The sequence below is a fragment of the Schistosoma haematobium genome, chromosome ZW, assembly GCF_000699445.3.
Source record: "Schistosoma haematobium chromosome ZW, whole genome shotgun sequence".
Taxonomy (NCBI): Eukaryota; Metazoa; Platyhelminthes; class Trematoda; order Strigeidida; family Schistosomatidae; genus Schistosoma; species Schistosoma haematobium.
In genome coordinates this window covers 24830497-24856451 of record NC_067195.1, presented here as the reverse complement: position 1 = coordinate 24856451, position 25955 = coordinate 24830497, and the positions used below count along the sequence as shown (strand labels likewise).

Here is a 25955-nt window from a genome sequence, read left to right as displayed (position 1 = left end):
ATTGACAGGATGAGATCAAACAGGACATAGACTACATAAGAGATTTGACAATGTTCTACACAAGGCTCTCCGCCATTATTATTACTCATAAATATCGTTCAATTAAACGTTAGTTTTTATCCACACAGAAAATATGAAACCGTGGTAAGTGATTAAAATTGAAACTAGAGCATTCGACATACAAACCTTGAAATTAAATGTCATGATGCAACGCACGACGAGTAGCGCACGAATACTTGATATCCCAGTAAGTCCACACTCACCGTATCGGCTTAAAATGGAACGCTCTCCCGGAAGACGTGATCACCCCCCCAGCGAACAGCTTTGAGAGGCTCGAGAAACACGTGATCGAACCCCGCCTAACGTTCCCCGGGGCAACTATCTGATGAGTATCTCGTAATTTGTCATTACTACCACTATTATTCTTACTAGCCGATTTTTGTCCACCTTTCCCTATCTTTTATCCTTATACGTCTACCTGATCAGATATTTTGTGCCAGATATTCTTCCCCTCACTCTTTCAGTTATCTTCTCTTTGTCCCGATTTTACAATCTTCCATACAGCAACTCACTGATCTCCTGCCTGGCAATATGATAGTTGCTGGCTCTAGCAATCTCCATGGTCCAGAATAGGTGCACTCATTTATGACCAAGAAACATCAGTCACAAGTTTGCCATATTCACTAGAATTAATGCTGCTGGGGAACCCCTAACTGATGTCCACTAATATTTATTAGATCGATTTAGTAATTTTAAGACCTGGTTCAAAATGCTGAGAGTATTCGCTTTATGTAAACGGTTCATCCACAATATGAGATTAGACAGAAGACCGTTAATTCTTGGTAGATTGAGATTGGAAGAAATTTATAGTGTGAAGTAGGATATAATTATATTGGTTCAAACGATCTCATTTTTCACAGAGATGGAGACATTAAGGCAAATACAGCATTAAGACGAGCACGGCAATACATATGAATCACAAGAAAGACCAAGGAGTGCAGGTGTATCTGTTTCGAATAAGGAAATGAAACTCCATCTAATGTCTGCTGGTAAGAAAATGGGAAGTAGCATTGCGCGTAGGAGTCCGACAAGTAATCTTTATCGCTTCGTAATGTATAACGTCATTCAAGGAGTGGGACGTGCGTGCCCTTCGAAATCAAACATCCGCTTATACTTCCTGGTAAACATTTTGTTACCGACTTGATGGTAATGCATTATCCTCCCTAGAACGCGTATTCTGGTATTACTCACACCCTGAACAGTCTTCGCGAAGATTTCTGGGTCATCAAGCGGCTATTCGAATAGTCCTGAAACAGTGCTACCTATCCAAGAGACTCAACAGTACGCCGTGCACGCAGATTATGTATCCACTAACCGAACGTCTCCTGGAAGAACTCAATTCTGTTGTAGACTATTTTTAACGTTAAGAAGCAAGCGGTTGAAAAACGATACGGCCGTTTGTTTACTTGCCTACCTATTAAGGCAGTCCACATCGAAATATGCACGCTTTGGACACTGACTCATTTTTATGCGCTCTCTCGAGATTCGTTGCTAGGCCAGGTCACACAAATCATGTATTTAGCGACAACGGTTCAAACTTCAGAGGAGCCGACACGTCTTAAACAGATTGTGTGCAGTTGAGAACAGAATAAGACAGAAAACACCCTTTCGAAAAGAGGTTGTGAAAGGCAATTTAACCCTCCGAGTGCTAGTCATAGAGGCGGTATATGGGAATGCATCATAAAATCACTAAGAATGCTACGATCACTACTGTTTCAAAAGGTATTGACGGATGAATCTTTGGAGACGTTTTTAATAGCGGCTGAAGAAATACTGAGCAATTGACCACTCGCAAAGCCAGTTAGTGATTGTGACAACCTGTGTACTTACGCCAAAGAAGTTATTGTTAGTTTACAGAGGTGTATCGTTAGACGAACCTCAGATGAGTAAAACGTGCTTATATAACAGATGGGGGGAAGCGAAACGACTAGCCAACCTATTTTGGAACAGATGGTTACGTGAGTACCTACCAACCCTTCAGACGAGATCCAAGTGGTTAGACATAAGGAATCTACAACCGGGAAACTTAGTGTTGGTAAACAATATTGGCTCACCGAGAAATCTGTGGCCGTAAGCTATAGTTAGACAGGCCAATTATGGCCCAGATGGACGAGTCAGAACATTTCGAATGAAGACAGCAACCGAAGAGGTCAGCCGGGTTCCACGGGACCTATGCCTACTGGGAGAGGCCGATTATTTGAGTGCGACGGTAACGAAGCCTGGACGTGGTGCAGCTCAGAGGGAATGTTAGTTATGTCTATAACTAACCAATCAAATCGTCGTATAGACGCCCACCAAGTTCATCTGGTCTGATGTGTCTACAAACTATTCCTGCTGCATGTAACCTACCAATTGAAAGACATTATCATCCTATTATATTAGTGTTACTCATAATTTTAATCATTTCGAGAAGACACGCAATACTGGTCGGTATGTTTGTGCGTTTCACTTAATAACCGTAATTTCCTTAATTATTGTGCTAAACTAATTGTTTTCACGTTTAGAAACAGATAAAGTTTGAAGCCAAGCTGTCCTTGTTCTGACCATAGCTTTCACATAGACTCTGTAATCGCCAGTATCACGTTTACGGTTCTAGTAGTATATCTGTAGGACAAATTAAATCCTACATGTGTTTGGTGTCCCCTTGTACCAATATTTATGTGTTCAAATAAGTAAATAAGATTTGAATGTGTCGACCGAATTATGAAAAACAAGTCACTGAAAGTGATTTCTATCTGATGATATTATTACTGAAAATGTACAACTATGTATGATGACATTATGAAAACGTTAACGACTGACTGCTGATAAATGGTGTATATTAGTCAAATATGTAAAAGTTCTACTACTTTAACTGCAACAAATCAACCATACGTGACTCTATTAAGGGTTTCTATTATTCTAGGTGCAATGTCTTAATTCTGAATTTTTTTCAGTTTGAAACAGTTAAGAGTTACAGAAATATATTACAAGTTTTTTTCGTAACAAATTAACAATCGTAAACTAGAAATAAACAAAAATAAGTGTAAAGATGTATGTACAAGCAAAATGTAAGTTACATGTAATCAATCCTATAAAGTGTCTTTCATACTGTACAATTAATGAGCAATTCTTTCAAAATTGATGAACATAGATTATGACCTAAAGTAAAAAGATTATTTAACCTCGAATATTCTTGACATACCAATAAATATTAATCTTGTTCCGTTTAGGTTAAGCAATTCAGCTCTTTCATTAGGTATTTGGGAAAGATCATAAATTTCGTTCAATCCCTGTAGACTGTAAGTACAATCATCATCTATGAAGCGAATAAATCCCTTTCAAAGAAGAGAAGACTCATTATGAACATTGAGAACGACTTTGCCAACTAATAAAATTATATTAACATACACTATAAAAAACATTTTTAAACTATCGCTTTCTTAAAAACTAAGATGTCCCCTTAACGTTTTAAATAGAAAAGTAAGGCGTCGAGTGTATATATTACATAAAACACGTTACAAACCAAATTTTATTTGTAAGGATCCCAGAGATTGATGGAAAGTAACTGTGGCGTCCCACTCACTAGTCTGGTCTAAAAAAATTTATGTAGTAAATCAAAACTCTCAAATATATTTAAGATCTCAAAATAACCATGCTCTAGACAATTATCGGACCATGTTAAAATGTTGAATATGCTTATTCGAGTAGTTTGATATTAAATATTTTAAAGCTGTAGTACATGAATGTAGATTTTATTAGAATAAGGTATCCATAGGCTATGATCGGGATAAAATTAGTTATTCTGATAAAAATCTGAAAGTCAGACTTCTCAAACTATTTACAGAATTAGAGATAAACACCTAACTGCATAGATGCTGTGTTATTACTTTGAGAGAAAGGGTGTCAAATGCAAATGTAAACATAATAATTACCTGAACAATTGAATGTACATTCTTGGTGATGTCCAGAATGCATAATTTATAAACTATGAATGTAACGGTAGTGGATAAACTTTTATTTCCATTTATTAGTCATTAGTTGTCATTGTTTCGATACGTATACACAATCCAGTCTACAAGAACTATTATAGGATTGAGACATTAAAGAGGAAGAATGTATTTGAAAATCTCAGAGAAAGAATTCGAAATCAAACGATTCGCCTGGCAATCTGGTCCAAGCTTTTTAAAAGAAAACATAATCAAACAACAAAATTATCAAATATAAATAGGTACATGGTTCTCTGGTTTACTGTATACTGAATACGTCATCCAATCAACGTGAACACTGTTTGAAGTAGGTATTTACATTAGTGTATAAGAGACATGTGGTGTGAAACGAAAATTGTTAAGATAACATATTGTGTGCTTCGTAGATGTTGGATTTACTTCGAATTCTTTCTCTGATATTTTACAAATACATTCTTCCTCTTTAATGTCTCACATTAACTCGGCACCCAAATATTGTGAAACTATTCGTTCAAATTTAGACACAAGTTCTTATTTATTATAGGGTTGGTTTATATGTATGTGGCTTCCACTATCAGTCATTGTTTATAAGACGAAAATCCTTCCTTGAAGTATTTTGGGTTTTTAAAATCATTTTTATCTCTAGTCCCCACTGAATGTCATTCTATCCTAAGGTATTCTGAAGATTTAGGAATGCTTCAAGCATTGTTCTTTCACCCTCATCCTCACCTTTATATACGCCAATACAGTCAGTATATTTGATTTCGTAGTCACAATTTGTCTCCCCTACATTCAGTATTGCACACTCAACTTTCATTGATACAGAGGGCAGAATAATAGTGGACACATTCGTACTACAGTGGTAGATCCTAAGGAAAGTCACATACGACATTAAATAACTCATTCTTATAACGAGAAACCTTCACTATTTAAAATGATTAATAGTAATTATGAAGAGAGCATTACCTTTAAGCGTAGAACATTCATTGGATTTCCGCTCTCATCGTGAACACTGTGCTCCCAAAGCATTGTCTCTATAACATTTTCAAACAATTTACGACTGAATGGACGAGAAAACTCAAAGGTCAGCGTTGATATTCGCTGAAAATACGACACATTAAACGCTTTTGATTAAACATACTCTATTCAAATGAATTGATACCGATTTGGAAGACGGAACAAAAGCTTCCAGTTTAGGACTGCATTAAAAAAAATTATAACAATACGAAACTTAAATTAAAAACGACCATAACAATATAGTTTTTAAATATGAGGAAGCCGTTTCTAGTCGAAACCAAAGTATACACACCATCAAAAAGTGAATGATATTTTGAAACAATATCAAGTTGATATGATAATACCGTAAGAGCTTAAGGATTTAAGCTATGTAAAGAACGTTATCATATTATTAATGACTTGGTATGCATATAATTACTGGTTTCGATTGACCTTTACATCCTCTCAGTTGAACATCAAATATTGACGTAGGTTCTAATCTTATCCACAGCATCACTTGATACTAATAATGAGAATAAAATGAAATTTAGGGGTAACGATATATCAGTTACGTAGATATCTAGTTAGTCAATTTATGCTTTCAGCATCTAAAAGTTTGGTTCATTTAGCAAACTTTGACGCATTTTGCAATATCTCACTGTTTTGAGGTTTACACGATTAGCTGTGCAACACAAATACCAGATTTCACCAATGACCATTAAAAAAACACAGTACATAATCACACCTAATATTGAATATGTCTCAGTAACCAAATGTAAAACAAAGTAACTTGATGCTCGATTATGAAGACATCGGACTTTAACCCACTTAGTTTAATTAAAAATCTGGAAATCTTAGACTAACTTAGTACCTTAAATTAATGAACAATTCTCTAAAATGAGACTCAAGTAAAGTAGTTATTTGCTCATTCCTAAACTTCAATAGTATCCTCACATAAATCAAAATGCATTTTATAATTATGAATACTTATGACAAGTTTCTACGACAGATAATCTGTTAGTCATGTACAGATAAAAACTTTTGGTAATAAAATTTTTTGCTGTATTATTTTAACTAGAGTGTTAAGTGATAATGGTTAGTCGCTCAGCATTATAGGGTGTTTAGCGACCCCAACTAACTATACGCGATATGGTCAAAATTATAAATTCCTTTTAATTTGGATGTACCGTCTATGTTTTATTTTCGAGTTAGAAAATGTGTACTTCACAGTGCTTGTGACTCAAGTATGGCAAAGAATCCCTCGATGTGTATATTACTCTAAAATGCGTGCACCGCTGTGGTTAACATATGGTCAGCGCCGTGTCTTAAATAGAGCACAAGATTCAGAAGTACGGTGTATTGTATGCAGAACATAACACGGAAATCAAATGGTGGACCTGACACGTGATAAGTCGTATGTACATGAACAAAACATATTGAATACAAATACAACAACGTATGCAGTATCACAAGAACTACAGTACGTCTAGTATTTTGTCGAGATAATAAAAATTATTTTTTTCCCTCATTATACTACTCAGCCAATACCAGTTACGTAGAGTTTCGGAAATAACAAAATAGAGAGGGAAGCGCACACAACACAGTATCTTAAAATCTCACATATGTAAATCAATAATCATGTTCAAACTACAATCGAAGAAATCAGAGATGAAACATCTAACCAAACACACATTAAACCAACCTGTTAGAATACATCTGAAGATCGAGAATTTCTTCCAAATTCACCCTACAAGTAAATGAATTAAAAACTCAGATTCTAACTTCAGAATGAATTCTAGAAGAAGAATATTTGAAGAGATGCTATCTTTCGAACATTCAATCTGTTAAAAATCAAAAATGTGATTGTTCATTCTCATTGAGTATCTGGCACTGACGCACAAAATGATAAATAAAGCATTCTAAAACAAAAGAAACAAAACTCTAATAGGCGCTGACAAAGTCAATTTGTCAGTCAAAACAATACTTAACACTATGATATGATAGTATCAGTAAAGAGAGTTCACATTCTTAGACATTTAGAATACTTCAACTAACTTTGCATTATCTATCAGACAGTGTAAGCACTTCAAAAAATAACAAAAGCAATTGCTGTCGATACTCAGAGGATTAGATTTACTAGGTTCAAAATATTCTTAGAGAAATAAACCATCAATATTTGCATTTTCAATATCACTGATGTGAACGTGGAACTAAGTCCAAAATTTAGGAAATTATGTGCACAACAATTCTAAGGAAACGGTAAATATATAGACAGAACGATAGCTAAGAGTCCATCACTCCTCAAATAATTTATCATCCTCCTAACAGTTATATAATCATTTCGAGAACCAACGACAGGTTCTAATTGAATTTGTTCTTTTTTTGATTGTCTCGTTGCTGATATTCCGAATGTTATTTCATCAGTTCTATTTGGCATATATGCACCCTATGCGAATTGCCTCGAAACAGCTATTTTGACACACGTTTACATGGAATAGATGGATGTGGCTAGTAATGGGATCCAAGTCATTACAAATGAGACTAAAATTTATATCCGTTGTACAAGCGAGTGGCTAACTGGACTCAATAGTTAACTAGATAAAGCGTTAGCATTTGAAATGAAAGATACAAAGGTTGGAGTCCTAGGATGGACATTAACTCTGGGATGCAGGTAGATTCAACTGACGAGTACCAAATAGAACGACACCCTCGTCCCCCATACCACCAGTAGCCACATTCGATCCCTTCTCTATGAAACACAGATTCCGTTAAAATCCCTCTTAGACTACGTCATAGATTAAACAAAAGTTTTAGCAAGATAAAGCTCTGACTATTTTATGCTTACGTACGGATCGAATCAAGACAGATTGGTTGGTATATTTTCCATCAATCACCACTGGTAGAGAGCTTGAGCATATACTACAAGATTCCTGTGTAAATTTCTAGATAAACTCCATTTTGTTTGCACCCGATTCTGGGACTGATTTAGAAATAATCGAAGGGAAATAATACACTGTTGATAAGATTTTCAGTTGTGGAATGGTGGCTTAATGGTTCAAGTACTCACCATTCAACCAATAAGTTGCAAGTTTGACCTTTGCTCCACCTATTTCGCTTTAGGTAGCCGGGTAATATCATGAGCCCTGACGCAATTTGGATTAAAGCTGAGTAGGCGAACGAGCTACATAAAAGGCTTTTGACTACCATTTTTTTCAATTAAACAAATTATGCTATTAAAAAGCACTTTCGTCAAACTTTTAACTATGTTCCATTTTTTCATCAATATATTACTAATCGAAATAATATAAAAAATCAGAAAAGCAAATCAGCACCGACTACCCTGAGGATAGTCTTTAAAAATTACTTATAAAGTGCATAGTTAAAGTTCATTTAGATCTCAACATTCATTATAAGCAAATTGATGACGTAGATGTGGGTTTACGTTTAGACCTAACTTTCACCGACTTTTTCCTAGCCAATTTAGAAGACGAAATCTTTCAGGAGGTTACTGAGGAAAAAGATTTATACTTTGGTATGGCCGAGGATGAGGAGAGTCCACTCTCCCTTTCGAAATGTTCACACATGGCCACGCATATTCAGCCAGTGCCTGCATTCTACGGTATTACTGTTGTTTACGAAGTTTGGAGGACGAAAAGGGGATGTTCGGCGCTTTAACCGAAGTGTGGTACATATATATTTGGTGCCTCCTAGTACCAAGGTTTGTGCCTAAATAAATGGAAAATATTCTTGCATAGATGATAAACTCATTACTATCGATAAGAGTAAAAATGGAGAAGAGCTCTTAAACCATAACGAAGGAATAATAGTTCACGATAACATGGGAAAAAGACGTTAAGGATATGGACAGCTTACGAGAAACCTCTGTACTTAAAACTATAATTCAACGGCGAGGTAGCTAGCGATATTCTATATGATAAACTAGTAAGGAAGATTAGAAGGATATTATACAGAGCTAGAGTCTTAGTTTTCCTTTTTCTAGTGTACTAATCGTGTCTATCCAAATAAGGATAAGCCAACTAATTTTGCTTTTTTTTGATGTATAACCAATTTACCTAATTCTGTGGATAAAACCATGTCGAGCGTACCATCAGGCTACTTAACCAACAGATGAGTGGTCAGCTCTTAATGTGGTTCGGGAAGAGCCAAATGAAAACAAGATGTGGCTCAATCTTATTACAATTGGTTGACAGTAGTTACGCAGTAAGCAACACTAAACAGTCACGACTAACCCACAATCCACCTTTGCAGTTTTTCAACGAGGTTAGGTTTCGTCTACTACATATAGCAGGAGCAGGGTTCGAGTCCACAACTGTAGTTTACTTATTCGGAAGTGTCATTTCCTTAGCCTGGTAAGACTTCATAGACGACCGTATAAGCTTTTCACATTCATTGTTTGTTTGATTTTCTACAACCTTGTCAATAAATCACTATCTATATATTTGTGTACTTACCACTGTAATTTTACGAATTGTTAATAATTGTTAATTTCATGTTTATTTTTTTCGAATTTTGACCTATTTCCTGTGTTGAAGTATTCAGCTGATTTCTATGTAACAAATTTAGAGAATGAAATCATCGAAGAAGTTACGGAGAAACTAGATTGATACTATACTGTTCTAAAATGCTGATCAGTCGACTATCCAGAAAAAAAGCTTCCAACATATTAAATTCTGTATACCAGCTAACTACGCTCATATGATTTTGAGATGGTAAAGAGGATTTGTAGCTCATGTGGGTGATTTCTATAGAGCTTTGTTCTCTGAGCTGGATGGTTTGGTCGTGAAGCTTTCATCGTTCTTCTGAACGACATTAATACAAACTTCAGGTAGAAGTGAAGTGTTCGAATTTCTCCACATGAGGTTCACAGCCTGTCCTGTACACCTCGATGTTGATTGGTTTTCGTTGGCCTTAAACTTGTGATTGTTTACTTCTTTGTTTTCGTTGCATCTCCCATTGGTTTGATTTTTGTCCTTAAGGACTGCTAACTACGTTTTACCAGTCAAAAATTCTAGTACAATTTAACCTAGGAAGGTAAGTAATTTAATGGTAACTGTAACTCCGAGAGAAATATCCTAGCTTCCATCCTCATTCCTATTAATTCTACTCACAACTATTTGATAATGTTCGTTCTTACCTTATGTCATTTGTCTATTCCCTTTGAATCACATTATGTATATTCTTTTATTTTTCTACTCATACAGAAACCCGCTTATGGTGGAAATCTATCACTATTTAAATGATTTCAAGTCGCCGACTGATCAAAGTTGGATGCTATCACCGAATACGAATTCTGAACCAGCCTTTCTGAAACCACGTATGCTATTCAAACTGGCTCCGTTCAACGTTAGTACACTAATGCAGATAGGACAACAGACAGTGTTGTTCATGTCTTTAGAAAGTCTCAACATTGATGCCTGCTACTAATCCGAAACTTATATTCAAGACTCTAGTGAACTACTACCTATTCAGTCTCCACCTATCACTGCCAAAAACTTGTTTAACATGGTTCTGTCCAAAAACTGTGGCATCTTCGTTTGATTCTTCAAGAATGTGTGTCTCACTAAGCACTAGAGTAGAACCAACACTAATCGAGTGGATCCCGACTAACAGTCAATTATGCACTGTCAGATTAAAAACTCCATCAAATTAAGAAATAGACGATAAACAAAGCCTTTACGTCGTTCTGAGTATGTGGTTGATTTTGTCTTAATGTGTGACGATACCTTAGCCATACAATCCGCACTTAGCCAGTTGGCAGTCAGTGTCCGTAATTATGGCACGTGCTTTGCACCAATCAAGTTCATAGTATTTTAACAAGATTGGTAAAACCCTGAACTTGAACTCACTCTGGGTAGTAAGCGGATAGAAGTAGTCGAGCAGTTCGTGTATCCGGTAGCTGCGTATATACTGGTGATGGTGTGAGTGATGAGATCAATTCACGTACAGTGAAAGCCAGAGCGAGTTATGCCAATCTAGACCATCTTTGACGCCTTCGTGATGTTAGTCTGGCTGTAAACGGTCGGAGCTACAACGCGTCGGTGAGAGCAGTTCTGCCCTATATTTGTAAGACCTGACCCATCCCAGTTGATGATGTTAGACGACTCTTTGTGTTTGATCATCGTTGTCTCCGAAGGATTGCCACATCCAGTGGCAACATCATGTTGGTAATGCAGAGGTTCGGTGTCGTGTGTTTGAGTACAGAGACGATATTTCAATTAGTGTTGCCATCTTGAAACACCGACTTTGGTGGCTCGGGCACGTCTTACGAATGTCGATGCTGGGACTGGTTGAAAAAATGAAGAGGTGGTCAGTGTATGACATGGTGTTGTGGTATGAATTAATGCTGCATAGGACTGGCATCTGTCGGTCCCTCGTGATTGCCTGGTTGGGGTCTCATAGATGGTGTAACACAGTAGCTAGATGTTATCAGATGTGGACCAGAATAGAAGCCAGTGGCGATCCTTCTGTAACTTCCTTTTACTCTCTTTATAAAAGTGAACATAACTTCCTCGACTGAAATTATATTTTTTGGTTGCATTTCGCTTGGCCGAACTGCTTCTCCGATTATTATTATTAAACTGTCACATACTAATTTCTTTTCGTTGTTGTTCTTTTTATTACACGTTCTTTACATTCTCTATCTCTTCACAACCTCATTTTCAGTGTGGGGTATATATATATATATATATATATATATATATATATATATATATATATATATGGTGTCCCCTTATACCAATATTTATGTGTCTAAATATATAAGCAAATAAAGGAGTCTATTTAATTTTCGTTAGATCTTAATCCTATGGAAGCCAACTCTAACAAAAGAGCAAATTACTTCATGCAACATCACCACCCAAAACAGATTTCTGTAAGTTGAAAACTATTGAAAATGAATGTTTATTCAGTTAATCGTTTAAAAACGAGACTTACTTGCAATAATTAGTTTCAATGAGCCTAGCAGAATTATTGATATCTCTATGGTAAACGAAAACATGAAAACAAAAGCCTTTAGAAACAAAAATGATATGGAGCTGAACAAAATGCTAAGACCAGTTTTATGGTGGTTATAGGTAACCAACGAAATGAGTGAACCAAGATATTGAGTGAGTGGTTGACATAAACTCGCAAGCATCAAGAACGACACAAAACGATAGTAGCTACCAATAGGCGACTAATTAGTGTGGATTTTAGCCCCATGACATCTACGACCAGTAACATGTGCTTCCAATCTCAATGACATTGTAATACTTCAAAATACTTCTAACTCGCTGTATGGCGCTGAGATACCATACCGAAGTAAATTCGCATAATTATGGACGTCGTTCGTATCTTTAGCGAGAGGGATGAGAAGCCAGTTGTCTGCATTGGTGATCGATCTGAACACAGCAAAAACCAGAGTGCCTTATGCCACTCTAAGCTACATTTGGTCCCGGTGTATCCTTAATTTGACTGTAAAGTCAGGTATATAACTGGTCGACGAGAGCAGAACGTGCGAAACCTACCGCCCTCAAACTGAAGATGCTGTCGAATTTATGTTTAACCGATTTTACTTCAGGAAAACTGCTTACGTCCGATGTCAACAACTTCCATGTAATGCCGGAGTCTGGTAATATGTATTTGCTCACACTGAACATAATTAGTATCACCATATTGACAAGCCTACTTCCGTGGCTTATACATATTTTACGAATATTAAACCAACTTAAACAAGGTGTATTGCTACCCTGAGACTGTAATTGGCGGAGACTGGAGCACAGAAGTGGTCTGTTTATTACATGGTAGTATGATATGAGCGGCAGATGTATAGCACTGGCATGTATTGATTTGTGGCGACTCCTTGGTTTGCATTTGAGATCACACAACACTGTGGCTTGAAACACTACCAGATATGGATCGAAACAAACTAGTTGTGAGCTCATGGTAGTGTTCTATAACATTCATCATAAACGTAAAAAGAACCTTCTTGAGCTGATGAAATTAATCTTCATCGTATTTTTGACTGAACTGTATCTGCAAATAAATATTACTCTTCTTTATTCAGAGAATTTCTATGTGACCACCTTCTACTTCTTTATTATACTTCCATTCTATCTTGTGTGAGACTGTCTATTAACGTCTAGTTGTATAGATGTTTTTAGTACGATACATTAAATGTTGAAAAGATTAGTTGTAATTATAATACCGTGTAAATGTAATGCACTATGGGTTGTGTTACCGGAATTTTTAAAATAGAATTGGAAGCGTGGAAAATGAAATTGTTTAGAGACCCGTAAACAGCTTCAGTAATAGACACGCACGTACTACTTAATCACCTGGAAAACTGTATGAGTGGACCATCAAAAAGTGACTTACCTAATACGCTGAACCACTTCTGATTTTTCTGAATCAGAAATCAAGTCAGTTTTGTTGACAATGAGTACATCAGCCAAAAGTACCTGTCTGGAACAAAAATAAGTGTCAAATATATTTAAGAACCTTTCATATTCACTCATCTCATCCCCAGTAGACTTCATAAGATGTGGTAAACAGTATTTTGAATCCAAAACTGTTACGATTCCATCGAGGCAAATTTGACTACATAAATCTTCGTCTAACCAGAAGAGTGATGCAACAGGACCTGGATAATTGGGAAGATCACCTTTCAAGAACACAAATAACCTGGATCAGCAAGTCCAGATGTCTCAATTAGAATATAATCAAATTTTCCCTTCCGCTTCATTAAATTTTCAATGGCTCGTACACTTGCATCTTTTAAAGAACAGCATAAACAACCGTTACGCAATTCTATCCATTCTTCAAAGAGGTTGCCATCTTTTTCACTCCACGCAATACTAGACTCTACAGCTGAACCTTCTCCAAAATCATTTAAAAGAACAGCAATCTTTTTGTTATGAGCATAGGTTAGAATATAATTCAAAAGAGTAGTTTTTCCAGCACCTAAAATCAATTTGATAAATGTATTGTAGCTATCAATGCAACGTCAAAACGCAAATTATCGACAATGACGAAATATACGTTTGAAAATACAGTGGATACAAGTTGGTTGGTGTCCATTTACTTTTGAAGTCTGTCCTTTGGTGGACCAGGAGCGTATTAAAGTAGATTAACTTTAACTAATTAGTTGCTTGATCAAGATGTGTGAACAGCTTGCACAGCGGTATACTCTATGCACATTAACACCATAGATTTAGCGAACATAAAAACCAGTGGTTAGAAAGTACTTGCATTTAGTAGAATCTCTTTCTATAAAGACATTAAGGTAAATGATATTTTGCGGCAATAAAATCACAACGAACATTAGGAGCTATGTATCTTAAAATGTTGCACCGCATAGATGGTAAGAATGTAACTTTATATCAATGTATTCTGTGTCATTCAAATACTTAACACATTGACAAAATGCTTATTTCCAACTGCATCAATTGAACAGACTATCTATCAGTGTGGCGCAGATATATTTGGTGCCCCCTTGTACCAATATTTATGTGTTCAAGTAAATAAATAAATAAACAGACTATCAGATTAGGTATTTCTTGTCGCTTAATTTCAGGGTTTACTATATCTTAAAATGTCTTATTACAGTATTCACAATGATTAAATTGTATTCAGACATGCTAATTCCAATTACGTCGACATGTAAAATTGGGGTGAGCACCTAAATGCCCTTATCACTTACAATACAGATATCTGTACTATGATTTTACGTCTACATTCGGAAATCGATGAGACAAATTTGCGTTTAGAATCTTCGAGAACAACACAAGAATGGTACGTTAAAAGACTATTAACCAAATAACAGTAGCTGAAGAAAAAATTCGCCCAGAGAAATAAAGAATAATGCCCAAACGTCCGTTACTAACATGATGAACCATCACATCCAAAAACAATCCATAAAGCAGTATTCATGTCTAATTCAAGTGAGAAGACCGGAATCAGACTGAGTATGTTTAGGGATATGATGAACTGTAACAAAAGAATATCACTTATATGATTACCAAACTTAGATTTCTAGAGGGCTTCAAAAAGCGAAGTTCGGACAATATAAAATGAGAACTAACCAAGGTATCCTGACAGAATCGTCACAGGGACTTTGTCCAAAGTGGGTGAACTCAAATTCGTATCACGTACTAAGTCAGGAATAATGTCATCCATTAATAAGGGTATTGTATTGAACCTTGTAGATACTACACAACTTTAATCAAGCCTTTGAATACTGATGATAATTTGAATATAGAGTGGCCTGGTACTTCTGAAAACAAAGAGGAACTATGTTAATACTAAATATGCAATGTTGAAGCAGGAAATCATTAAGACCAGGTTCACAAAAGAAAGTAAACGTCATATACCATGACCAAAAATTAGAACTGTCCATTACATAAAGTCAACTCGGTATGGAGTCTCTCGACGGTTTCTCACGATTTCAAATTAGATGCTGAGCATAAGGTTGGCAACCTCACCTCGTGGAAAAACCTTTCTAAAAAGTGGTCAACCAGAAAATAACACTAAGATCGTTTAAACTCTGCCCTGGGAGTTGGAGGATCTTTAAATAGAAGGGTTATGACGCCGTATGGTGTAAGCTGATACTTGTAAGTCAAGGACTAATGCTCCTTCTGACAACCACAACAATTAATATCGGTATTTGGAACATCCGAAAAATGTAGAGGACTAGAAGTATCATTCAAATAACACTGGACATGAGAGGATACAACTTGGCAGTGCTTGGAATGCACGAAACTGACTAGAAAAAATTTGAGCAAAGATGAGTAACTTCGGCAAGTGTTAATATACTTTTGTCATGAAGAATAAATTGACCTACGTCCAAAAGGAGCGATGTGTGTGTCGGAGTAGGATGTAAGGAAGCTAGGGGCGGCCAAACCAAAACATGGCATCAGCCCAGTCAGTCAGCTACAATGTAGGACCAGGCAAATATGTGCATCGGTCCAGGTTGCCATACCGCATCAGCACACAAGATGAACACCGGATTCATAGCAGTGGTTAGGTCAAAGGTGGTAATATATAAGAGAAAGATTGCATATAGAGATATAGTACAAGAAGAAATTGGTTCGTAGAAAAAAAGGTATGAACCGATTTTAATCTCTTAGTTTAAGGGAAGACAGGGAGTGTATACACCCACGCCATTGTGATCGATTCTGAGCCATGTCACCAAGAGTCTCCAACCATTGGTTACGATTGTCACGCGGACCCCAACCAAGTAGTCTGCATCTACCAACATGGCTCAGACTAGAAGTTAGTGACTTCAAGCATTGATGCCACGTTTTGGTTTGGCCGCCCCTAACTTTCTTCCAACCATCTCCAATACCGGATAGCATTGCACGTCGTGGCATCAGCCCATGAAGTCATCAACCATTGGACTGGCACATGTTAATGAGTGTAGACTACCTGATCGGAATTCACGTAATTATCGTAACCAGTGGTTAGAGACTGAATGACATGGATTAAAATCGTTTGCAATGGCACAGATACAGCCCTTCTTCGTCTTTCCCAAAGATCATAGCTACTGAATTTCTCATAAATTTTCCACTACACTAATTTGTATCTTCTTGAATCGTATCTTCTATGCCTAGCCTTTTTTATCACCACTAACACTGTTAATATCTTTATTATTATGGGAGTTGGTTTGACAATTCCATCTTTCCGTGCTAACGGGGTATGGAAACTTGAACCGACATACATACTGTTATGACCTTGAATCGCTTTTACCCCGTCGATACCTTGTTATGACTTGACCTTGATCTGTCTAGTCCAGATTATGACCTTGGCGCGATAGGCTGAGCGGCTTAACCTTCAGTCTAGTACGCGTGAGTTCGACATGGGGTAGAGAGAGAACTATTTAGAACCTCATTGGTTGGCAAGCACGCAAGTGAGAGAAGACAAGACAGTTGGAACACTCTGAATTCTCTGAATTCGGATTAGTGCAAAAATGTACATGAATAAATAAGTGAATATCCTGACCACAACGTACGATAATTTGGAAAAATACAATTATGCCCGAAACTGGGAATTAGGGTAGAAAATAAGATGCAAAATATTATGTTTAAATTACAATATTTTCGGAACAAAAAAGGGTATGGCAGTGAATGTTACATAGAACGAAAGCCCGTTATGTAGAATAAAATAGGGACAAAAATAAATATAAGTGTTTTACAAGGTTTGAATGAAATGAAATAACGTCCCAAGAAAATAGCTTTCGTAGTTGTCTGGGCTTCTTATTTCCCTGTTCACAACACATACGTACCAGGTTCTGTGTTGCGACTGATTGACTTATGGGTTAAATTAATAGTCAACAACTTACATTGGTGGACCAATTTGCTCTCACTACTCTAAAATCTTTAAATAATTCGACGTAAATAATAACAGCTTGCTTAATACAAACTGCTTGTAACCTACAGTAATTCGATAATACAACCTAGTTAGCGTTTTTTCAGCGAGTTAGTTTTCTACGGGATGGGGTCGCTAACCTCATACTCAACCCTCCTCCTTTATCCAGGCTTGGGGCCGGCAGAAGCCCCCGGAGGAACTCCAGGCGGAGTTGGTAATACAACCTGAAGAATATTATTTATTTGTTTGAACACATATACTGGCACGAAGGGGCACCAAATGCATATGCGCCACACAAGTCACTTGATTTATGTGCGGGCTATGATACTACCCGGGTGTCCAAACCGAAGTAGGTGGTTTTCTTAGGGAGCCACACCCAGAGCCTTTGATCTAAGGATCTGATCCACAAGGCAATGGGCAACGTCAGGAGACGCAGTCCCATGGTAACCGATGACCAACGTTTGGTTCACACGCCATTTTTTCGTTCAGGATACTGAAGTCCATGTACACCATTGGTTAAGAATCAAGGTTTCCCAACTCCCCTAGGTGGACCCTCCGTATCCACCAACCTGGTTAAAGCACCGGACACTCACTTTTTCATCCTCGCAATTTCGTAAACAACACCCTCGCCACGAGAAAGCAGTCAGTAGGGCTTCACTGCATTGGTTATATACGCGTGCCCATGTGAGAGCATTTAGACAGGAAGAACTGACCCTCCACACCCTCGGCCGTACCAGAGCATTTGGGGTCACCTAAAGAAAATAATCTGCTATCTCATCTAAGGTCCCAAGTATAAAATGGTTACAGTGTTTTGTAGCATCATTAGGACAAGTTGTTTCGGAGACATGGGCAGTTATATTTTTAAGACTTCATGACATCTGATATCACCTGTTGTGGTAAGAACCAGTGCTCTAAAATACACATTCTTAATATTATACCAACATACATTGGCTAGCAAGACAAGTCGTTCAAACTCTTGAAATCAGGCCTGAGGACGTTCTGCCTTTAAAACATACTTGACACTCTAAATCCAAGTATTCATAGTAAACCATGCATATAAACGCATCCTTAAAGGATAAAATCACACTCATTAAGTTGACAATTTGTGGGTAGCATTGTCGTATTTCTGCTCAAACACCTGATCAACGTGTTCGCCCATGGAACTGAAAACACATCAAGTCGATAAAAACAAAATTATCAAGATTAATTTTCATGTTTACATCGAAGTTGAAACAGAAATAAAATGGGTTTAAACGATGAACGACGATCACTACGTTGAAGAGACAACAGAAAGAATTGATTGTAGAAAAAATGTGGGTAGTCTTGTTTTGTTGCCACAAATTACCATGGCTAAAAGATTGTGCAGTTTCGTCCCTAGCTTTGATATCAGTAACTGGTTCGTTAAAACGGAAAGAAAATTTGAATATATGAATACCTCCATAAAATATCACTGTAGTTTACTTTTTGACGTACGAAAACCGTTAAGTTGGTTCTGACCATATAAACGGATTTCTTTTTTTTTTAAAGAATAAAACTTGATGACATGAACCTTTGGTCATATGGACAGAAATCCGATTCCCTAGAATGACAACCAACTGCTTTGGACAATTAAAGGTACCTTGTTATCAAGGCAAAAGACTAATAGTTACGTTTCTTATTCGTTTCACCTTAGTTCAGATCTGGAAACTATGTCAATCCTTCAGACAGGCGATGGATTAATGTGTACCAGATACTGACTGATTTGAAAGACCTGCATACTCAAAAGTCAAGCACTAACTCTGGATATACAGTGACCGTATTATGAGATTCAGTTAAGGACCCTGAAGTTAAAGGTCGATAACGGTGAACCTAACAGAGAGAAGCAGTACCACCAACTTGTGCTGATGAGGTATTTTACAGTATAAAGAGCATTACTTGTAGTCCGGTTGAGTGAGAAGGGGTTATAGACATCGACTATGGAGACAATACAATCTTAAATAGGTTTATGGGCTGCCGAGGGACTTGACAAGTGTTATGCAGGAGCATGCTCAACTCCCGATTTCGCTGGAATAACGTGAGTAGTCAACAAACTTCCGAATACCCAGAGTGAATCCTGAGACACATATGTCGTACAGCTATTGAAACGTTCAGCTTTTACAATGTTTTTACGTCTAGCCCAAGCAACCAATAAGGGGGGAAATAAATAACTAATCACCTTGTTAGTCTTCTAAGATTAGTCCAATCAAAGTCACTGAGAGAGCTCGTAGATGTAGGGCAACCGTTAACTTGTCAAGCGTCCTTAGCTGTCAAAGATCGACTTATAACAGACGGTGGGATAAAATGAGAACAGCTTTCATGGAAATCACAATTAAAGTACATAACGATTGATGCTCCAGCATCTGCCAACACTCATAACGTTGTAAAGTAATACGCTTCTTCGTTTCAATAGATATCTCTAAACATATACCATTTTTACGTGGATTACAGTTTTCGTGCGGCGTAATGTGGGAATAAAGACGAACACGGAAGACGTTTGGGGTTATGCTACAGATTTTTGAAAAGTGGAAGCAAAAGTAGACAATCCGTCGTATATTTAGTTGAAAAGTAGACAATGCAGAGACATTTGAAACACAGTGACAAAAAGGGAAAAATTTGCAGCGTTTCACCCAGACAAGCGAAAAAGCAAACATTCTGGCGCCTTTCCCATTTATTTTCTAACGCACGTCCCCCTTTGTTCGTCTTTATTTCCCCTTGGTTGTTTGAGGCGTTTGCGAAATTTGTGAGAAAAAGCAAGGGAACGACTTGCTAGGCATGTGTACATGACTTACGTCTGAAGATAAAAGTAATCGATAGTACTTAAAGAGGGACCACCATAAAATTATGACAGTTCAATAATTAGACACACAGAACTGCAGTGTCGTGTGTACTTGAAGTAACCGCGGCTAAGGCTATATGACCTTAATGTCGGATAACTATGTCACATGTTAGTGGAATTGAGGGGTAACTTTATCCGCAACGCAACCATGTAAACTTAATGTATCGCCCAGTGTAATAACGGTCATCTGTGCGTTCAAGTAACCACAGATTTTGTCATTTCATAATGTATTTTTAATTAAATAACTACATTATGTTGTTACTTTTGCTCTGTTTTTAATTTTCATTCGCCACGTCCGACTGCGCTACACTGTACGTTCATTGCACGCAGGAATGATATCTCAAGTCATAGTTAGTTTAATCACATCGTTTATTGTTTACAGATAGACCGTCAGTGCATGATGTTACTGAAGAAAGGTTTGTTGTACTGTAGACTATGTTTTTATGAACAACTGACTGTTGTCTTCAGTCTGAAAGCAATATATATCTATCCTTCGTCTTCTGTTAGGCAAGTTCAAATGGCCTATATTTCGTGTTTTGGTTTTATCGGCTGAATTATGTTCATTTTACTCCGTTTAGCAACATGTCTGTGCAAATGGAACAATAATTATGACACTTACTTAGTTTAGTACTCTTGGTTGCCGTTGTAATTTAGATTAGTCGATAGAATTATAGTATACTTAAGTACAGTGCTTAAAGCCTGTAACGAAACGGATCAGTTCAGTAAGTAGAGTTGCCTGTTTTTAGTGAGTATATTGATTCGAATCAGTCTGATTAAAAATAGGAAAAAACGTGCCTTTGATTCTGTTGCTGTCAGATATTACAAGATAGCTTTAAGTACGTTTGGTGTTTATTTGTAGACAGTACGTCTAACACTGTTCATGTTTCAAGACCACTGTCACTAAACAATTTCCCCAGCAATAACATCGGTAGCAGGATAGCTAAGTGTCTGAGCTTTTATTTGCCTGCAGAAGAGCAGTATACAGTCTTAGAAGATGAGTGTTCTGTGTCTCAATTAAATGCAGCTGGCTGTGAACAGATGTTAAGAATCTTTTTCACAACTGGGACCTTTAGTTTATCGGACACTAACTGTTGTAGCGGTAAATAAATCCCCAAAATAAATAGCTCTGTAAGCTTTCGACATTGGATTCTGACCAGATTAGTTTTAGTTGACTCACCTAGCTGAAGGCGCTCGGTCATGCATCCGCACCAGACCACGTGTGGGAACGCCGTGCTCAGCATCTGCAATCGCTAGCCAGACTAGATCAGACAATTCCGACATATTGGTAATCGTCAAATACAACTTCTGATCTCCTCGATTCTGTCTTTTGATTTCTCTTGGTGGGTACGAGTTACATTAGGTGTTACTGGTAAAAGCGTTGTCAAACACTGAATACCTGTGCCATCTTCACTCTGCTTGTATGTCTTCCTGTTAAACTAGACGCAGATGCATGGGGATACTTAAATGAGAGTAAAATAATAAAAGCATTGCGATACGGTACTAAGTCCATGTTATGCTTTGCACAAGTAATAGTAGCTGACCTGATCTAATATTCATGAACTCAAGGTAAATCACAACTGCATAAATTCTTTGCTAAAAAACATGTAATTTGGTTATTTATCTATTTCGATAATGCAATGAGAGGACGTAGTTTATCAGAATTATGTGATATATTTGCGCAATACATTTCGAACAATCTGATCACACATATACTTGTTAAGAACATTTATATATGAAAAATTAAAAGGTCAACTAGACAGGTTAAGGGTAAGTCATAACAAAGGAAAAAATATTAAAGTACACAAAAACAAATGTGATTACCACTCTGGACAGTAAATCAGTACTACCAGGGTAGGTTAAGTGTAAGTACAAATTGTTTTTGAACACATAAAGGGGGTTTCAATTTTCGTATAGCCAAGGCTTCAATAAACCTTAGTATACGTCCTTGAAGGCTTTTGCACAACACAACAAATGCTGATTTGATATCAACCTTATGACCCGTCTCAATCAAATGTTTCGCAATGGATGATGATGTCTGTCTATTCTGTGGTCTTATTTCACCATTGGAATTCATCTGATTTTGCAACCATTTATCTATCCCACATTTCTGACTAAATTCACTACTATTTTCTCATTTAGAATGCAACAGGAGTGAGCCTTCACAGATCCTAAGAACCGTTTCGCCCTTAGAACTATGGCCCTATGAAACTGTTTACGGGAGACCCAACTAACAGCAGATTATAAAAAGGATGCTGGATGTCCATTTTAGTCTCACAGCCACTTCCAGTACTTTTTGAGTTACTTCTTTTACCCTTTCGTTTGGAAAAAACAACAAAGACTGCCGCTCAACATTACCAGTGCAACTTTTAGAAGGGGACTTCATTTAAACCTTTGTTTGATATTCGATTATTAATGAAAGTTCCTGAATAAATTTTTAAATCTAATGCTACTTTGTTTTGTCTACTTAATCGTTGCAAGAAACTTGTGATATACGAGCCTCTCAGCATCTAGTTCACATGTAGTAAATTTAAGTTATTTAGTACATATCTTCGTCATTTTCTTGGGAAACCTAGACTCGGGTCCCCTCATAACATATTCTAACCACCATGAGTTGTCACGGCAGCTGATGGATGGACACGTGTTATACACCCTAACCGTACCCGCGTCTAATCTTATAGCTCCTTATTCAAATGCCATATGATAAACAAGCAATACCCCTACCCGCACTAATGGAACACTAGTAACTCAAAGGCACCCTGTATGGTACCTTACATTGGTTTACGCACTCGCTTAGCTCTTTAGTGAGAATAGTGCTACAGTCCTGCTGAAAATCCCATGAACCCCTATCTCCATGAAAAGAAATAAGTCTGTATTTGCTGCATATAGCAATTTTATTTTTCAGAATTAAGATATAACAGTTAGGATTGGAGTAAAATGGCAGTATACAGTAGATGCACGTGGTACATGTCTTCATCGATTAACTGAAATAGAGAATACGGATATTAGCTTAACAGGTTTATTTAGAAATACTAGTGTCTACTTTGAACTTACTGCGTGAGAAAGTTATACCGGAACTACGAATAATGTAGGAATCTAGTTTCCCAGAGCGCACGAAGCACTCAAACTGGAAGACAGTTGTCCAAAAATAATTCGAATATGAAGGTGAAAATTTGCAGGTACTTTTCATCATAAGGGTGAACATATTAGGTACCGGTTGACATCATACCTTAAAAAAACACAAATTTGCGAGTGGTGAAATATGATCTATAAAAAAGTGAGCTTAATAACAGTTAATTACCTTTTTACCCCCTGATCATAACCCTTCGGCTTCCTTTGATCGCCAAAACAGCAAACATGCACTACACACTGATAGCAGATTTCCGGCTTTTCGATGTTAAGCTTGCTTTAACGCACGACGTATTGAATACAACCCCTCTATTACTGCTATATGACATATTTTTCATGACAAACCCTCTGCAATACATTGGTAGCATCTGTGACTTCATCTATGATTATCGGAAGTCTGAGTCCTTTCGTAAACAATACTGATATCCCCTACTGCTATGCACTCAGTATTAATTTGACTCATTGGTGGGATAGTGTTGTCCATAGTACTGAAGAAAATTGAAAACTGGAGATTGTTTCCTTTCATTTTGCCGATAACATCATAAAGGACAGTTAGGAACGAACATGCGGACAGTTAGTCACAGGCGGCAGCAACAATTATTTTAGCTAAAAAAACGAGTTTCGTCTTTGGATATCTAGAAAACAAGTCAAAACAAAACCTATAAGACTAGCCAGCTTGGCTGAAGAAATACATTGACTTCAGTGGTAGCAGCCAAAACCCAGAAAACAAAGCAAAATGAGGAAAAACTTTGCTTCAGCATTCAGAGTATTACATTAACTTCTGCATTTTAGCACACTGAAACATTAAATTTTGTAGCTACACAAAAGAAATAACCGAGAAAAGCACAGAACGAAGAAAACCGACCGTCACTGCTTACAAAGATGGTGGACATAGTAGTTCCCGCCTCATTCTGATTGGTTGCTAAGCTGAAGGCCACATTTACAAAATTGAGCTGCGTTTAATAGAAGCCGGAATTGCGCTTTAACATTATAGTTCGGTCCTAGGATTTTGTTAAATAATGGCAACTAAATCTCCAGAGAAAACAGTTTTTTAAGTCGTCAAGATGATACGGACTTCATTAGTTCCAATGGACCCAGCGCTAGCTGATGGCTCCCGGCCATTTTAGTTTTGATCTTTTCCACCAACCAATGCCACATTTTTGAAACATGTGGGAGACCAAAAGGACCAGTCAAATAGCTGCGGGAATGAAAAGATACAACTTGACAGTTCTCCGATTTGGTGAAACCCATTGAACATAAGCTGGACAGATAAGGATGAAATCGATAGAGATACCGCTTTACTCTGATCATGGAGAGGAAAGTGCTACACACACTCAGGGAGTTTCTCTGATACTGTCCAAAGAAGCACGAAAATCACTTGAAGGATGCGAATCTCATGGATCCAGGATCATCAAAGCATCCTTTAAAACAAAGAAGGGGGAAACAAAATGAATGTCATCCAGTGTTATGCACCCACTAACGATAGCAACGATGGTTGTAATAGATCATAGCGAAGTGCTCAGGAAAGGACGTGAACATCCTGATGGAAGACCTGAACGCCAAAGTTGGGTTGGACAACACCAGGTATGAAAATCTCATGGGACGACATAGACTGACTGTGATAAACTTCGATATCAACAGGCCGGATTCCGTAAGGACTGGTCGTGCACAGACCAGGTCGTCGAACAATCGATTAAGTGGAACTCGTCACTATACATCAACTTCATTGAATGTGAGAAAGTATTTGACAGTGGATAAGGTAACATTATGGAAACTTCTTAAACACTATGGAGTACGTAAGAAAATAATCAACATCCAGAATTCATACGATGAAATACATTGCGAAGTCGTGCGCGGAAGACAGCTGACAGATGGATTCCAAGCGAGGGCCGGAGTCAATTAAGGCTGTCTACTCTCCCCCTTTCTCTTCTGGTGGTTGACTGGATTATGAAGACCTCCACATTAGAGGGGATGCACGGAATACAATGGACAGCTTGGATGCAACTAGACAATTCGGACTTCACAGACAACCTAACTCTTCTATCCCATACATACCAGGAAATTCAGGTCGAGATAAACAGTGTAGCAGCTGCCTCTACGTCAGCAGGTCTCAATATAAACAAGATCCTCAAATACAACATTAAGAACACCAACCCAATCACACTTGATACAGAAGATGTGGAATCTTTCATGTACCTGGGTAGCATCATCGATGAACAAGGAGGATTAAATGCAGATGTAAAGGCAAGGATTGGCAAAGCAAGGACAGCATTCCTACATTTGAAGAACATATGGGACTCAAAACAACTGTCAACTAATATCAAAGTCAGAATCTTCAATACGAACGTCAGGACAGTTTTACTGTACGAAGCTGAAACTTGGAGAATTACTACAACCATCATCAAGAATATACAAGTATTTGTAAACAACTGTCTGCGAAAGATGTTCAATGTCCATCGGCCGGATACCATCAGCAGCAGCCTACTGTGGAAGAAAACAAATAAGCTTCCAACTGAAAATAAAATTAAAAGACTCTGGAGCTAGATAGGAAATACGTTACGGAAATCACCAAACTGCATCACTAGATGATCGATAATTTAGTATCCTGA

General features: G+C 37.4%; 1 protein-coding gene across 3 annotated transcripts; it reads right to left on the bottom strand.

Moving 5' to 3' along the window:
- Nucleotides 1-1041: 1041 nt before the first annotated feature.
- CBWD1_1 (COBW domain-containing protein 1) lies at nucleotides 1042-20369 on the bottom strand. 3 transcript variants are annotated; one of them, XM_051210794.1, is made up of 12 exons: nucleotides 20174-20369; nucleotides 15086-15276; nucleotides 13686-13964; nucleotides 13503-13644; nucleotides 13380-13466; nucleotides 11958-12002; nucleotides 6786-9570; nucleotides 6706-6750; nucleotides 5149-5206; nucleotides 4974-5108; nucleotides 3245-3377; nucleotides 1042-3201 (listed from the first exon to the last, which is right to left on the bottom strand). In XM_051210794.1, exons 2-7 carry the CDS (start codon nucleotides 15177-15179, stop codon nucleotides 9486-9488), a joined length of 732 nt encoding a protein of 243 aa, XP_051070814.1. In that variant the 5' UTR covers nucleotides 15180-15276; nucleotides 20174-20369; the 3' UTR covers nucleotides 1042-3201; nucleotides 3245-3377; nucleotides 4974-5108; nucleotides 5149-5206; nucleotides 6706-6750; nucleotides 6786-9485. The 3 variants fall into 3 exon arrangements, with proteins under 3 accessions (XP_051070814.1, XP_051070813.1, XP_035589530.1); XM_051210793.1 differs by having other exon boundaries at nucleotides 6786-12002; XM_035731964.2 differs by lacking the exon at nucleotides 6786-9570 and having other exon boundaries at nucleotides 20174-20299.
- Between the last annotated feature and the right edge of the window lie 5586 nt (nucleotides 20370-25955).